Source organism: Neomonachus schauinslandi, chromosome 1 (genome assembly GCF_002201575.2).
Source record: "Neomonachus schauinslandi chromosome 1, ASM220157v2, whole genome shotgun sequence".
Classification (NCBI taxonomy): Eukaryota; Metazoa; Chordata; class Mammalia; order Carnivora; family Phocidae; genus Neomonachus; species Neomonachus schauinslandi.
In genome coordinates, this window is record NC_058403.1 from 156075739 (window position 1) to 156093252 (window position 17514).

Here is a 17514-nt window from a genome sequence, read left to right on the forward strand (position 1 = left end):
TCCTTGGTGCCACCAGAGGGATCCAGATTCCAAACTGTTGTTCAGGCTCCTCCCTTGCTGACACCCCTCAATGACTCTCTTACTCCCTTTGGGGTCAATCACAACTCCTTCAGATGGCATTTAAGAGCCACCATGACCTGTTTCTCTGTAATCTTGTTTCTTCCAGGATCCCTCCCCCATTCTCCATGCCAGCCATTCACTATCCCCCAAAGACTCCATGTTTTCTCCCAGCTCCAGAGTTCAGAGCACACTGCTTCCTGTCTTTATGACCTACTTCTCTGTGACCCTCAAGATTCAGCTCAAGGGTCACCTCCACCACCTCAGACTCTCAAGGATACAGTAAGTGCCCCTCAAGGCAATGCTCAAAACCTCACTGTGAACCACAGCACACAGAAGCGCCTCTCTTCTCTTCTCCTCTCTTCCAACAGACCGTGTGCTGCTTCAGGGCAGAAGCTCTATTTTCCTCTTATCTGTATCCTCAGAGCCTAACCAATAAGTGTCTATTGGGTGAATTTGGTTTCCATCTTTCACTAAACAAAGACATATATAACCACTGGTAAAATAGAAAATGTTATCACGATAATGGATAAAATTCAAATAATGACCCTGGCTATTCTATTTTCTTTACACTTGAAGGAAATCTGAAAATAGCAATTATTCTCTCTCACATTCTGTAAAGAGTATGGAATGACTATAGCTGCCAAAGGCACCAAGGTCCCCAAGAGCAGGGCCAGGTTTCAAGTGATCCTCTATGCCAAAGTGGGGTCCTAATGAGTGGTCATTAAACGAATTTCAGACTCAACTGTAGAAATATAAATAGAGTCTTTCTCTAAGAAACTCATTCTTTCTTCTTTTCTCCCAATCTGTATTTTTATATAGTGTTACCCACCTTGTTGACTGTACTCCCAGCCAAACTTCCTGGCGTCACTTAACGCCTGCCCCAAAAGGGCAGCTTGATGCATCAATTTCTTAGGAACACAGCCCACATTTACACAAGTACCACCAAGACCTGGGGAAGAAGATAATAGGTTTAATGTTTCCTCTGTGTCTGTGGGTGTATACATGGTTCTAAATACATGTAGAGCAGGTGTTGTTAAACCTGTGGAAATGACACACTCAGATGGTTGTGGGGCCAACAGCAGACCCCACAATAACACGCAAATGATTAAGCCAAACTTTTCAAATGAGGGTCTGTGAAGGAGACCCAAAGATGAGCAAAAATACAGATGTACACTTGAATAGTTTTCTGGGGAGAGAATCCAAAATTTTCATTTGAGTCTGACCCATAAAGGGATCAGAACTATATTAGATTAATTAGATAGATACCAGACCAAGGGCTGGAACCCCAGCTTCTAGCCTTTATTCTCTGTAAGTCTGATTCCTCCTCTGAGCCGATATTAGGTCCACTGCAAGCTGCCTGGTAACATCTACTCTCAATCTCAAGCAGCACAAAAAGGCCATGTGTGATGCCCCGTGCAGGGCATGAGTCAGAAAACTCCCTCTCTGATCATAGTCTCTCTTCTGGTAATTCAGAGAAATAGGATATTTATAGACAGGAGAGAAAGAAGGGACAGGGCAGGAGGAGAGAGGGAGAAAACAATGACAGGTACACACAGGAATTTTTTAACATACAAATGTTAGAAGGAAAATCAAGATAGATTAGCTTTAGCGTATGAAATTCTAAGGTAAAATTTTTCAATAAATTTGAATTTTAAAACATGATTTTCTTATTTTGTCAGGGTTCTGGCAGAAAACAGATGACACCCTCAAGCTGGGAAACTGAGGAGAGTTTATAAAGAAATGATTACAGGGGTGTGGGCAGGAAGAGCGAGGAGGAGCAGAATAGTGAGTGGGTCATCACCAACCCCATGTGATGGGCAAAGCACACTGAGTGAGTGACAGCCCACGGGGGGCTGGCCATGACAGGGGAAGTGGCCTTCCATGCCTGCAGGGATCAGCAGGGCAGGAGCTGGGGGAATGAACACCCCCAACTCCACTCTCCTCCCTCCTTCTGTTCTCCTCCCATGACCACTAACTGGTCGAACCCAGGGGGAAGCCAGAGGGCAAGGTTGCCAATGCATTAGCTTTCTGGGGCACGGAAAAAGGTAGAGACATGAAGAATGGATCTGATCCATAAACAGAAAATATCCAACACGAAATCTGCGTGTTTTGTTAAAGTGAACGCTCTCATCTACAACTGGAAGCTCACTGTACACTGTGCTGATGGGACCTGGATGATGACACACACTAACTTGACTGAGCATCATGCAGCCATTAGAGTCAGCGATGAAACTGAGGCAGAAACACAAGATAAGGTCATAGCAGACTTAGGTGAGCACCACACAGTATACACTGTGATTGCAACTAAGGGAAAAACACTGGTGCACGTGTGCAAGAATTATTATAGCACAAGTGTTGGAATACTGGAGTCACTGAATTTTTTCTTTTTGCAAAATCTTCCTTCATTACTTTTATATTAACTTTCCGAATCACCACTTGTTAACTATGCGATCTTAGGTCAGTTACTTAACCTCACAGAGACTTGCTTTCCTCACCTATGAAACAGGCTAGTTGTACCTCTTGAGACTGTTGTGAGGATTAACAAGATTAAAGAAAGACAAAGCCTGCTGTAAAGAGCAGAAAACTACAAGAGTCACAATAAAAAAACACTGCTTACCCCAGGACATGCCCTGAGGTGATGGGACCACAAAGTCTAGCACCATAACTTTCTTTCCCAAGATGGCCGCTTCCTACAAAAAAAAAAAAAAGCTACATATAAAGATCTTGTCATTTTCCTGACAACCCCCCAATTTTTCTCTCCCTGAAAGGAAAAGACTGTGGAAGAACACAGTCCCTTCTCTTTATTAATTCAATAAAAGCCCTGGACTGTAACATCAAAATTGGCTTTTTTAAAGTAGCTGAAGAAATGCTTACGGCAACCCAGGAAAATTTTCTGGTTTCATTATTTTCATACCTGTGCACATGCAAGGCCACCAGAACCTCCCCCAATGACAATGAGGTCATAATCGTATGCTGCATCTTCCTGAAGGAGCTTCTGTAATAAGCCACTCTGATGAGCCTACGGATCAAAGGAGAGAGGAGGCATGACCTGTCTTAAATCTGTTCCTTTGTACCCTATGTTGAATCAGCATGGACTGCTTTTCTAAAACTCTTATTAACAGTCCCTAATTCATCTAAGTTCAAATTTTAAATTTATCTAGATGGTATTCAAATAGGGTCCCACTAGATAGAACTTATGCTAAGTACATACATTTTTGTTCATTATCACCTGATGGCTACACGTGTGTCAAATGACCCATAGGTCACAGCTTTATGTCAGGTGAGGTCATTTTCCTTGGTCTAATCATCAAAGTATTATAACTAAGTAAAATAGCCATATACCATTTTTCAAGATCCTCTATCTTTTGTTCACCGGTGCTAGGCTTTATTTTGAAAACAATTCTTAAGCATCATCAGCAGGACATGCACATCAAATTTTTACATGGTTTCTCATAAATTGACCTATATTTTGCAGCATCCTGGTAAACTTCCTATACAACACAAAATTTTGCTTTTTCTTTCAGCAATGGTCATAAGGCTAGCTCTGCATGATAGTTTCCTGCTCACTCGGCCCTCCCTTCTGATCAGAAGTAGCTTAGGCAAGTTGAGACAATCAGTGCATGATGTAGCAATAGTTTTATGTGAAGGTGGGTGCTCCATCCCATGAAGCTGGCTTTAGAAACACCATGTGGCACCAGCTCATCCTGGGAAGCACAGTGGAAGTGCTCTATCACTGTAGGACTCAGCACATGGCACATGGCCCCAGATGGATGAGTGCCCATGGAGGCTTTTGGCACATTCTAAAAAGGATTCCTTTGGCCTCCTTACTATTAGGTGCCCTAAGGAAAATACATCTCCTAAGTATGTGCCATGCAGTATAACTCTGCATCTCCAGATTCATCCTCTGACATCTTTTCCAGGTTAGGAATGGTAAGACCAGCACTTCCCGAGGTGTTTCGGGGCCTCTCATTATGCTACATACCACATGAGCTGAGGTGGAGCTTCTGGGACTAATGCAGGCTGTTAATAGATAACGATGCTGATCATAGATTAACATAAATCCAGACAATCTAGTTTCCCAAGAAAATGTAATTTTAAGTTAAAGTCTCAAATATAAGTATTTAATCACTGACTACTACCATTTACATACATACATAAACAAATACAAAGGAACACAATTTTAATAAAAGGAAGTAGTTATAAAACAAGGACCTAACTTAAGAACATCAATTTTATCTATCACCACTTTCAAGATTATCTGATAACCATCCTCTATGCTTTTCCACTTTACAACTTCCAAAAGACAAATGAATAGACTCCTTTTTTTTTTAAGATTTTATTTAGACAGAGAGACAGCAAGTGAGCGCACCAGCAGGGGGAGCAGCAGGTAGAGGGAGAGGGAGAAGCAGGCTCCCTGCTGAGCAGGCAGCCAGATGCAGGGCTCAGTCCCAAGACCCTGGGATCATGACCTGAGCCCCAGGCAGACGCTTAACCGACTGAGCCCCCCAGGCGCCCCATGAATAGACTCCTTTTTAAAAGCCATTTTCTCCCCTTTTAGATAGATTTAAAACCAAACTTTGAATAGCATTAAAAACATATAATACCATTATTACCTGGAAAGTTTGATCGCATCCACCCATATGCACTTTATTCACAAAAATATTGGGCACGGTTTTCTGATTAGTGATCTCTGACAACACTTCTTGGACATTGGCCCCATCATCTGAATAATAAAAACTTAAATATATAAGAACATTGAAAGGGTTCCAAACTTTTGGGAGTTGAACAGAAGTGTTACAACACCAGACGCTCACATGCACGCACCCATAAAACGTCAGTACTTACATATTTACATATTATATAACTTCATGAAATGATGACTCAGGAAGGGGAAACACCTGTTTTCAAAGGAAACCTTAAAGAATAAAGACAAACCTACAAATTCATTTAAAACGAACCCTTCTAAATTAGATTTTGATCTATCATTCAATGGCCTTGCTGGGACAAATAAATAAAAATCCTCTTAAAAGAGCAAATATCAGGATAAAACCTGCTTCCACTGTCATAACTCAGAAAATGCTTCCTACAATTACATTTGAAAAATCTTTATGATCCATGATCCAAAATGTCTCCTCCACCCCTAAAAATAACACAGGGCCACAACTACTTATGACTGCCCTATGTGGTATACACTGTAGAAAAGTCTCAAAGATTCGAGAACATTTCATTTGTTAGGGAGACACAGCTAAAAGGAGTTGGTGAAGTCTGGTGAAGGCAGAGATCAAACTCTTTTCTGTTTACCACCCTGTTTCCCACCTTTGCAGATCACAAGCGTGGGTAAAACTCTTGGTTAATATTAGATGGATGGATGCATGCATGACAAGAATTAAAAATATAAAGCTGAAAAATTATGTGTTCCCCTCATGTGTAATACAGTCAGGAAATAAGGGTAGTTTTTTTCCATTTATTACAGCTTAATCTATTTTGCCAGAAAGTTGACAGATACATATTAAATGCCTGAAATACTCCATCCTTAGCAGTATACACATCTTCTTCCTACCCCCTTCCCTCAAATATGAAAAGTATATAAATAAAAAAAATCTACACCAAATTATTTGCCATATAGAGTTCTATTTTCTGCATGGTTGAAAGTAGACAAAAACAGCTCACCTAACCCAAAGAGACAAGAGAAAATTGAATTGAACAAAGCAAATGGGAAGTAGTCAATCTTGTTGACATTTATTACAAACAAAAGTATACACTACCCATTCTACTTACCAACTCGATCAAGTTCCAAGATATTACATTCAACTCCCAAAGAAGAAAACAGTTCTTTAACCTGGAACAAAAATTTACTGGAGTTTTACTCTCATAAGGATTCAACAGAGTTATGAAATATGGACACAAAGGTGTCCAAAGAAAATGTTCAGTTCTCTAAATTGCAGCCAAAGTAGTATTTTAAAGCCCACTTTTCACCATTACTTAACAACTTTCAGTGCCCTCAGCCCTCAAGATAAAGTCCAGATGTTTCGCTTCCAAGATGGAGACACTGGTAGCTTAGCAGACCTGCTCCCTGGTGACACACCCACAACTGGTGAAAATTATTAAAACAAAACAAAACAAAACCCAAAAAACAAACAAAAAAACAAACATTTAAAGTCTCTGGGGATTGTCCAAAGGGCACATGCCAAATGAAACATTTAGTCAAGAAGATCTGGTAGATGTCAATAAGAACAGGCAGAGTCAGTTCCTGTTCTTCCCTCCCCTGCCCTAGAAGCTCCACTTCAAGTGAGTGTGGATAAGACTGAAATCGCTGTCACCAGAAGGGGCAGGCCACCAGCATTTCCTAGTCTTCTCATAGCTCTGAGTGGCAAAGGCTAACTTCCTGGCAAGCGTGGCTAACAACACAGGGACTCCTTTCCTCCCTTCCTCCACACAGCCCCCACTCAGACAGCAAAGGCTCTACCCCATGCTGAAACTATTGTAGAACAAGGTTTCAGGCTGGAGAGGTAAGCCAAGAAGACCAGAGGTTACAGTCCCCACCCAGAGCCCTGCTCATAAAGTAGGGCTATCACTCTGAGAGAATCAGGTCACTGTCCTACCCCTAGCTCTGAAGCAAGGTCTCAGAGATTTTGCTCAGGGGAAGAGGTAAACCATGAGATCACAGAGCTCCAAAGCTCTATCCAAAAGAAATGACTTTATTTGAAATAGACCGTGTGGAAGGGCAAATCTAAAGGCAATTCTGGTGGTAAGCAACAAAGAGAAGGCTGGTGGCTTCATTAGAGTAACAGGCTAAGCTGCAAGCCAGCAAATTTACCAGAGAACACTGGGATAGAGATCATTAAGAACAGTCTCTCTAGGGTCAGAATAAGCCACAAACATGCCTCAAAAACTACCCCTGGAGCCCAGATTTAACTGGACAAGAGTGTGGAACAATTTATATCCCAGGACATGGTCAAAAACAACAGAGCAACTAGCCTGCAATTAGGGGGGCTTAACATCTAGGTATGATACCAACGGAGACAGAAAACATAACACAAAACAGGTGATAGGGATTAAGGAGGGCACTTGTTGGGATGAGCACCAGATGTTGTATGGAATTGCTGAATCACTACACTGTACACCTGAAACTAAGAAACACTGTATGTTAACTGGAGTTCAAATGAAAACTTAATTTAAAAAAAGAAAAGAAAAAGAAAAACATTACACAGACAGTCAACTAGAGCCCTGCTAAAATCTCTGTCATTCCAGGGTGACCGTGCACACACCCAAGAGGGCACACTCTGAGAAGTGACATCAGAGGCTCCATCTTTTGGTGGAAATAAACTTCCCTTAATTAATCCTGCCAACTTACTATAGAGAAATAAAGAAGCAAACAAAACAAGCCACAAAGAGGGATGAGTCAGTACCTGGAGTTGCTACAATATCCCACCTGAAATGTCCAGGTTCCAACCAAAAACACTACTAGGCATTCAAAGAAACCGGAAAGTGGATCCATAAACAGGAAGAAAAGCAGTCAAGAGAAACAACCTCTGAGAAGGCCCAGATGTCATACTGAATACACAAAGTAGCCATTACAAATATGTTCAAAGAATTAAATAAAATTATGCTTAAGGAGATGAAGAAAGGTAACAGAAATTATTTTTAAAAATTAAATGGAAAGTATAGAGTTGGAAAGCACAATAAAATGAAGAGTTCACTAGAGTGCTTCAACAATAGATTTAAACTGGCAGAAGAAAGAATTAGCATACTTGAGGACAGATCAATGGAGATTGTGCAACCTGACGCCACAGAAAAAGAAGATTGAGGAAAAATGGATGTCTCAGAGAAACATGAGACACTACTAAGCACACCAACATACACAGTGTGAATATGAGATAAAGGAAAGAGAATAAAGGAGTACAAACTTTTTTGAAGAAATGTCCAAAACATCCCAAATTTGAAAAGTAGTAATCTACACATCCAAGAAGCTCAACAATCTCCAAGTAAGATAACTTAATAGGAGCTCTGGAAACTGGTCAAAGATCTACAACAATGAAGTGTATGCCCAATGAAGAAAATGCCACATTTAAAATGGTAGAGGGGCACCTGGGTGGCTCAGTCGTTAAGCGTCTGCCTTCGGCTCAGGTCATGATCCCAGGGTCCTGGGATTGAGCCCCGCATCGGGCTCCCTGCTCCACAGGAAGCCTGCTTCTCCCTCTCCCACTCCCCCTGCTTGTGTTCCCTCTCTCGCTGTCTCTCTCTGTCAAATAAATAAATAAATAAAATCTTTTAAAAATTTAAAAATAAGGGCGCCTGGGTGGCTCAGTTGGTTAAGTGACTGCCTTCGGCTCAGGTCATGATCCTGGAGTCCCGGGATCGAGTCCCACATTGGGCTCCCTGCTCATCAGGGAGTCTGCCTCTCTCTCTGACCCTCCCCCCTCTCATGCTCTCTCTCTCTATCTCATTCTCTCTCTCAAATAAATAAATAAAATCTTTAAAAAAATTTTTAAATAAAATAAAATAAAATGGTAGAAAATTCTGTGGCATTCTTAATGGCCCTTACCTCACCCACTCCTTGATGCTCCAAGGCACAGTAAGAGGTGAGCGGCAGCCTGGACCCCAGTTCCCTTCCACAAAATGGAGAGAGCAGAGAGATCAAATTTGCAATGTTCTAAAGTCAGGGCCGCCTAAGGGATTTCTCTATGATGTCTAACACAGACTATACAGATAGTCAAAAGTGGCTGGGATCTTAGGCTAAAGAAAGCCATGAGAAGCAGTGGTCATGGCTCATGAAAACTGAAAATGGACTTCATATCCCAGGACATGGTAGACACCTGGGGGCAAGAAATTACAGGCAGAAGAATACAACAGAACAGCTAAGGTCCCAAGAAGAAGGAGTGGGGAGATTAAGGAATTTAACACACCTTAAAACAGCCTTGTATACAGGAAAACTGAGCCCATGTGTGAAAAGCACATACAAGCCCAGGGAAGACAAATGCCCAGAAAAGGCCTAAGGAGACCTTAAGCCTTCATGCTACACCGATTGGTGAAGTTCTTCCCAAGCATGAAGCCAGTCTGCAAAGACTATGAGAAGCAGCTGTTTTATATGCTGAATTTTCAACAAAAGATCATACGCATACAAAGAAACAAAAGAACATGGCCCATTCAAAGGAAAAAATAAATCTCCAAAAACATCCTGAACAAATACAGCCTTCAGATTTACTAGACAAAGACTTTAAAACAACTATTTTAAATACACTCAAAGAGGAAAATACAAAGAGCTAACAGAAATCAGGAAAATGATATGGAAACAAAATAAGATTATTAACAAAAAGACAGAAAGAACCACATAGGAACTCTAAAACTGAAAAATACAATAACTGAATTGAAAAATTCACTAGAGTGGTTGAACAGAACACTCCAACAGGCAGAAAAAAGAATCAGTGAATTTGAAGACAGGGAATTTGAAATTATTGAGTCTGAGGCACAAAAATAAAAAAGAATGAAGAAAAATGAACACAGAATAGCAGATTTGAGGGACATCATAAAGTAAAACAATATATACATTATGGGAGTTCAAGAAGAAAGGATCATAAAGCTTATTTGAAGAAATCATGACCAAAAACTCCCCAAATTTGAGGAAAGATGTGGATATACAAACACAAGAAGCTCAAAAACCTCCAAGAAGGAAAAGCCCAAAGAGACCCATACCAAGACACACTGTAATCAAACTGCTGAAAAACAAAAACAAGGAGATAATATTGAAAGCAGCAAGAAAAAAGGAACTTATCAAGTACAAGGAATCCTCCTAAGATTATCCATGGATTTTTCAGTCAAAACCTTGCAGTCCAGAGACGAAAGGATGAAATATTTAAAGTGTTAAAAGAAAAACACTATTGGGACACTTGGGTGGCTCAGTCAGTTAAGCATCTGCCTTCAGCTCAGGCCATGATCCCAGAGTCCTAGGATTGAGCCCCACATCTGCTTCTCCCTCTCCCTCTGCCACACCCCCTGCTTGTGCACGCTCTCTCTCGCTCAAATAAATAAAATCTTTAAAAAAAATAAAAGAAAAAAAACTATCAACCAAGAATTCTATATCTGGCAAAAAGAAAAAACAAAACAAAACAAAAAACCCAAAACAAACAAAAAACAATCCTTCAGATATGAGGGAGAAATTAAGACTTGCCCAGACAAACAAAAGTTGAGGGAGTATTAATACTAGACCTGCCCTACAAGAAATGCTATTGGGAGTTCTTCAAGTTGAAATGAAAAAATGCTATTCAGGAATTCAAAGCCATATGAAAATGCAAAGTTCTTCAGTAAAAGTAAATGTATGGATAAACATATAAAGAAGTATTATTATAATTTTAGTTCATAATCATGTTTTCTTACTCTTCTATAAGATTTTAAAAAACAATAGCATAAAAATAACTACCAATCTATGATAATGGGTACACAACAAAGAAAGACGTAATCTGTGAGACTGATAACGTAAAAAGAGGCAGAATATAAAGGAGCAGAGTTTTTGTGTGGGATGGAAGTTAAATTGTTACCAGTTTGAAACAAATAATACCTTTAGGATGCTATATGTAATCCCCATGGTAAATACAAAAATATCTAGTAAATATACACAAAAGGACAGGGGAAGGATCACTAAAAAAATAAATACAAAAGAAGACTGTAAGAAAGAAAATGATGGACAAAAAAAACTATGATACCCACAAAACAAATAAAATGGCAAAAGTATTTCCCTTGGGTGCTTGGGTGGCTTAGTCAATTGAGGGTCTGCCTTTGGCTCAGGTCATGATCCCAGAGCCCTGGGATTAAGTCCCACATGGGGCTCCCTGCTCAGCGGGGAGTCTGCTTCTTCCTCTGCCCACCCCCCAAAAAATAAATGAATAAAATCTTTAAAAAAAAGTCCTTCCGGGCGCCTGGGTGGCTCAGTTGGTTAAGCGACTGCCTTCGGCTCAGGTCATGATCCTGGAGTCCCTGGATCGAGTCCCGCATCGGGCTCCCTGCTCGGCGGGGAGTCTGCTTCTCCCTCGGACCCTCCTCCCTCTCATGCTCTCTGTATCTCATTCTCTGTCTCAAATAAATAAATAAAATCTTTAAAAAAAATAAAAATAAAAAATAAAAATAAAAAAATAAAAAAAAGTCCTTCCCTAACAATAATTACTTTAAATATAAATGGATTAAACTCTCCAATCAAAAGACATAGACTGGCAGAATGGATAAAAGGACAGGATCATGCTGTCTAGAAGACACTCGTTTTAGACCTCAGGACACACATCAGTTGAAAGTGAGAGGATGGAGGAGCGCCTGGGTGGCTCAGTTGTTAAGCGTCTGCCTTCAGCTCAGGTCATGATCCCAGGGTCCTGGGATCAAACCCTGCATCGGGCTCCCTGCTCATCGGAGAGCCTGCTTCTCCCTCTCCCTCTGCCTGCCACTCTGCCCACTTGTGCTCTCTCTCTATCTCTCTGTCAAATAAATAAATAAAATTAAAAAAAAAAAAAAAGGAAGTGAGAGGATGGAAAAAGATATTCCATGTATACAGTAAAGAAAAGAGAAGGCATGGCTCTACTGATAAAGGGCAAACTTTATATCAAAACTGTTATAAGAGACTAAAAAGGATATTATGTAATGATAAAAGAATTATACAATATACAATCATAAAAATATATCCACCAACATCAAAGCTTCAAATATAGCTTTAATATTTTAATAATACAGGGTACAAACACTAAACAAATTGAAGATAGAAATGGACAGAATTACAATTATAATAAGAGACTTCAATATTTCACTTTCAAAACTGCATAGAACAATCAGACGAAAGATCAATAAGGAACCAGAGGACTGGAAGAATACTGCAGACCAAATGGATTTCATAGACATATTATAAAGCACTCTATCCAAGGTAAACAGAATACACATCTCAAGTACACATGGAACATTCTCCCCAACAGACAACATACTAAGCCACAAAACAAGCCTTAATTTTAAAAATGAAATCATACAAAGTATCTTTTTTGATCATAGTAGAATGAAACTAAAAATCAATAGCAGAAAGAAAACTAGGAAATCCACAAATACGTGGAAATTAAACAACACACTCTTAAACAATTGGTCAATGAAGAAGTCACAAGGGAAATTAGAGAATATCTTGACAAAGGAAAATAAAACATACTAAAGAAGACATAACAAAATTCGTGAAATGCAGTGAAAGTAGCAATTAAAGGAAAATATATAGCTATAAATGCTTATGTTAAAAAAGAAGAAAGATCTTAAATCAATAACCTAACTTCACACCTTAAGGAACTAGAAAGAGCACATAACTAAACTCAAAGCTAGCAAAGGGCAGGAAATAACATAAACATTAGAGCAGAGATAAACAAAATAGAGAATAGAAAACAATAGAGAAAATCAACAAAACTAAGAGTTACTTCTTTGAGAAGATCTACAAAATTGACATAACTTTAGCTATACTAAGAAAAAAACAGAGAAGACTCAAATAACTAACATCAGAATTGAAAGGGGGACAATTACTACTGTTTTTACAGAAAGTAAAAGGATTATGAGAGTACTATGAACAACTATATGTTAACAAATTAGATCATTTAGACGAAATTTATAAATCCCTAGAAACACACAACCTACTAAGACTGAATCACGAATAAATGAATAGTAAATGTGAATAGACCTGTAATTAGTAAGGAGACTGAATCTGTAATCAAAAGCCTCCCAACAAAGAAAAGCCCAGAACTAGATGGCTTCACTGGCGAATTCTACCAAACATATAAAGAAGAAGAAACACCAATCCTCTTCAAACTCTTCCAAAAAATCGAAAAGGGTACACTTCTAAACTCACCTGGTAAGGCCACCATTATCCTTATACCAAAGCCAGACAAAGATACTACAAGAAAGCTACAGACCAACCACAGACCCTGATGAATAGTGACACAAAAATCCTCAACAAAATACTAGCAATACAAATTCAACAGTATATTTTAAAGATTATACAACATGACCAAGTGGGATTTATTCCTAGAATGTAAGGATGATTCAACATATAAACACAGATCAACATAATACACCACATTAACAGAATGAAGGGAAAAAACTACACGATCATCTCAATGAATGCAGATAAAGCATTTAAGAAAATTCAACATTTTTTTTCATGACAAAAACACTCAAAAAAACTAAGAATAAAAGAAAACTACCCCAACATACTAAAGACCATATATGAAAAGACCACAGATAATATCATACTTGATGGTGAAAGATTGAAAGCATTTCCTCTAAGACCAGGAACAAAACAATGATGTCCACTTTCACCATTTCTATTCAACATAGTACTGAAAATCTGAGTCAGAGAAAAAGGACAAGAAAAAGAAATAAAAGACATCAAAATTGGAAAAGAAGTAAAACTTTCTCTGTTCACTGACTACATCTGATACGTATAAAACTCTAACGATTGTACAAAAAAAAACTGTTAATAAATTCAGCAAAGTTGTAGGATACAAAATCAACACAAAAAAATCAGTTGCTTTTCTATATATTAACAATGAACAATCTAAGAGAAATTAAGAAAAAATTCCACTTACAATAGCATAAAGAAGCATACTTAGGAATAAACTTAGGAGGCAAAGATTTGTACACTGAAAACTACATATTACTGAAAGAATTAAAGACACCAATAAATGGAAAGAAACCCCATGTTCATGGACTAGAAGACTTCATATTGGTAATACTACCCAAAGTGACCTACAGATTTAGTGCAATCTCTATCAAAACCCCAAAAACAAATTTTGCAAAAATGCATACAGATATTAGCCATTACAAATGGCCAATGAGGACATGAAAAGATAGTCAACATCACTAGCCATCAGGGAAATGCAAATCAAAACCATAATAAGATACCACTTCATGCTCATTAGGATAACTACTATCAAAACAAAAATAAAACAAAAAACCAGAAAATAACAAGTGTTATTTTCCCTGAAAGTGAGGATTTGGAGAAATTGGAAAATTTGTGCACTGTTGGTGGAAAAATGAAATGGCATGACCTCTATAGAAAACAGTATGGTGGTTCCTCAAAAAATAAAAAATAGAACTACCTTATATGTGATCCAGCAATTCCCACCTCTGGGTACATACCCAAAATAATTCAAAGGAGGGACTCAAACACATATTTGTACACCCATGTTCACAGCAGCAACATTCACTATGGCCAAAAGGTGGAGGAGACCCAATGGATGAACTGACAAACATCATGTGGTAAATACATACACACGATGGAATATTAATCAGGAGAGAAATTCTGCCACAGGTAACAACATGGATGAGCTCTGAGGACACTGTGCTCAGTGAAATAAGCGAGTCACAAATGATTCCACTTACATGAGGTAACAAGCTTAGTGAAATTCATAGAGACAGAAAGCAGAATGGTGGTTTCCAAGGCTTGATGGGAGAGGGAATGAGGAACTCAGTTGGGGAAGATGAAAGACAGATGGCAGGCATGGTTCACAACAATGGTTAAAATAGTCAAGTTTGTGTTATATATATTTTACTACCCCCCCCAAAAGCTAATAATAGATGTGTAAAATTTTAACATACAAACATGAATTCAGGGCTGGGGAAACATGGCTTAAAGTTAATGTGGGCAAGGGATTTAAAATATCAGGGCATTTTCTCCACTGTAGTTTGGGCCATTATCTTGTATCTGATTTGAACAATAGCCTCCAGACTGTCTAGCAGCTTCCACACTTAGTCTAATCTTCACACCACTGACAGATTTCAAATCACAGACCTTTCACTCCTCTTCTCAAAAGTCTGAGATGGCTCTGCCTACATCATCAAGTCCACACTTAGCAGCATTTTAAGGTCTCACCAATATCACTTTGAAAGTAAATTTCCAGCCATTTTCCAATTTACTCTCCTGATTTCTATCATATCTCCTCCATCCAGCCACACTATTTTCATTTCATCATCTCCTAGTTTTGCTTATACTAATGCCCTAGCTAGATGCTCTTTCTTACCTACAGATATCCAACATATCCCTCAAGGAACAGCTTAGTTTCCCTGAAAATTTTCTGATCCCCCACAGAAGCAACTGTCTTTGTCTCTCATTCCCACAGCCCTTTTTTTTTTTTACAGGTACTTCCTGCAGGACAGGACAGCTATTTGATTACTGCTCACTGGACTATGAGTTCTTGGGAAGAAAGACCACAGTTTATTCATTTTCGTGTCCCAAACATTGGGCCCCCATAACGCTTGCTGAATGATATTAGTGGTCCAATCAAGGAACAAACCTCTCTATTGGACTCTGTGCAGGTAAGGACAGATGTGGAATATGGTGTCCAATTTGGGGTGATACATTTCAAAGGTTCATAGTCAAGCTATCACACAATCAAATGAGTGAAGTGTCATGTGTATAGATAAATGATATGAGTACATAAAGAAAGTGGGCTGCTTAGCCAGACAAGAAAAACACTCAGGGAAAATACAAAGAAATCTGCCATCCAAGTAGAAGCAGGTTCTTAATTCTATGCACTGGAGTAACATTCAACTCCAAAACTGAGTATATGTTTCAGGGAGACAAATTTTGCCTCAATTTAAAAAAAAAAAATTCTTATAATCGGAGCTGTCCAATTATGTAATGGGACTGAAACTAGTGGCCACATTATTGGTAGTGTTGACAAACACAGGGTGGAGGAGGATCAACTGTCCTAAGATTTTCTGCATCAGCAAAGGTTTAACTAGAATGACCTAAGACCATTTATTAGTTTAACACACATTAAATGCCTGACACTGTTCTAGACCCCAGTGATATAGCAATAGACAGGCACAGTTCTGATCTCTTGGCCCTTTTATAAGCTCCAAAGGACAACTTAAAAACAAAACAAAACGATAGAAGGCAGTGCTTAGAACAGACCAATGTATATATAAGAACCAGATGGATGATGAGTGAGCATTCAAAATAGCACAGAAGATGGATTCTCCAATAAATGAAGCAGGGATAACTGATAAGTCATAAAGAAAAAAACAAACTGGATCCCCACTCAGCATCAAGTACAGGTGGAATAAAGAAGGTGAGTGTGAAAAGCACACTCTAAAATTTACAAGACCTAAAACAGGAGACTATCTTTATGACCTCAGAGTAGAAACAGGTTTTTTAAATGTGACATAAAAAGCACAAACTATCAAAGGGAAAAAAAAGTGACAGATTCAACTACATTAAACTTGGCAAATTTCAGTTAGCTAAAAGATCCCATAATCAGAGTGAAAAGAAAAGCCAAATCTGGGACATTTCCAACATATATATCCAAAGGATTAGTATCCAAAATATACAAAGAACACCTAAAAATCAGTACAAAAATAAAAACATAACAGAGAAATAAGCAAAAGCTGTAAACACTTCATAGAAGAGGAAACCCAAATGACCCATAAACACAAGAGAAGATGTTCAACTTCCTCAGGGAAATGCAAAATTAAAGCCACAGTAAACTACCATTTCATAACTGCCAGAATGGCAATAATTAAATGTATCAATCACTGGCAAGCAAGTAGAGCAAGGGGAACTGTTCTATACTGCCAGTGGGAGAGTAAATTGGTATGATCGCTTGGAAAAACATCTTGGCATCACTTAGGCAAAGTAGAAATCATGCATCCTCTATGGTCCAGTAATTCAGCTTCAAGATATCTATCTACTCTAAGTGTTACACACATGCACTGGAAGATATGTGCAAGAAAAGGCACAGCTGTATTGTTTTCAAGAGCAAAATACTAGACACGGCACAATCAATAAACTATGGTATGATTCATCCTAGGGATTGCAGATATGAAAATTAACAAACCACAGCTACAGATACTAACATGCATGATTCTCTAAAACATAACTGTTGAGAAAAAAACTGCAAAATAATACATATGTATGATAAAGTACCAAAACACGCCAAAAGGAACAAAATATCATTTAAAGATATACATGTATTTGGCAAAACTATAAAGAAAAGCAAGGAATTTTGGAGAGTGGTTAACCCTGGGGGGAGGGAGGAGTATGTAATGTGAATATTAATAAAGGGAAACCTCACTAAATGTAGTTAGAAGATTTAGCAGGGATAGTTCTCATGCCCTACCACTCTCATCAATTGCAAACCCAACAAGGAAGAGAAGGACCTTGCTCAGATACTACTTTAGTACCCCAGCAGAAAGAACAGCTTTCTTCTCCCCAGGAACAGACCAGCCAATGAGAGACTGTTACAACACAGCCAGTGAAAAGTCATTATGCTTGGAACTCCCAGTTTACTCCAATGGACTTTTTGTTTATAAAGCCCTCCCCAACACTACCTACCACCCTTCCCCTATAAAAGAGCATCCCTCTCCTCTGTTGAGCAGACTTGCCTATGGTTTTGCCTATGGTTTCATGGTAGCTTGCTTGTCCTGGACTGTAATTCTCTGCTATTCCTG

At 38.8% G+C, this 17514-nt stretch overlaps 1 protein-coding gene across 2 annotated transcripts in view; it reads right to left on the reverse strand.

Annotated features, from left to right (window-relative positions):
• Nucleotides 1-17514, reverse strand: part of TXNRD3 (thioredoxin reductase 3) — a 61139-nt gene that overhangs the window by 42152 nt on the left and 1473 nt on the right. For both annotated transcript variants that reach the window (XM_021695011.1, XM_021695010.1), the window contains exons 2-6: nucleotides 5839-5899; nucleotides 4674-4783; nucleotides 2975-3079; nucleotides 2678-2750; nucleotides 890-1009 (exon numbers count right to left, since the gene is read on the reverse strand). In XM_021695011.1, the coding sequence (XP_021550686.1) occupies nucleotides 890-1009; nucleotides 2678-2750; nucleotides 2975-3079; nucleotides 4674-4783; nucleotides 5839-5899 (469 nt within the window). The remainder of the gene's footprint in view (nucleotides 1-889; nucleotides 1010-2677; nucleotides 2751-2974; nucleotides 3080-4673; nucleotides 4784-5838; nucleotides 5900-17514) is intronic.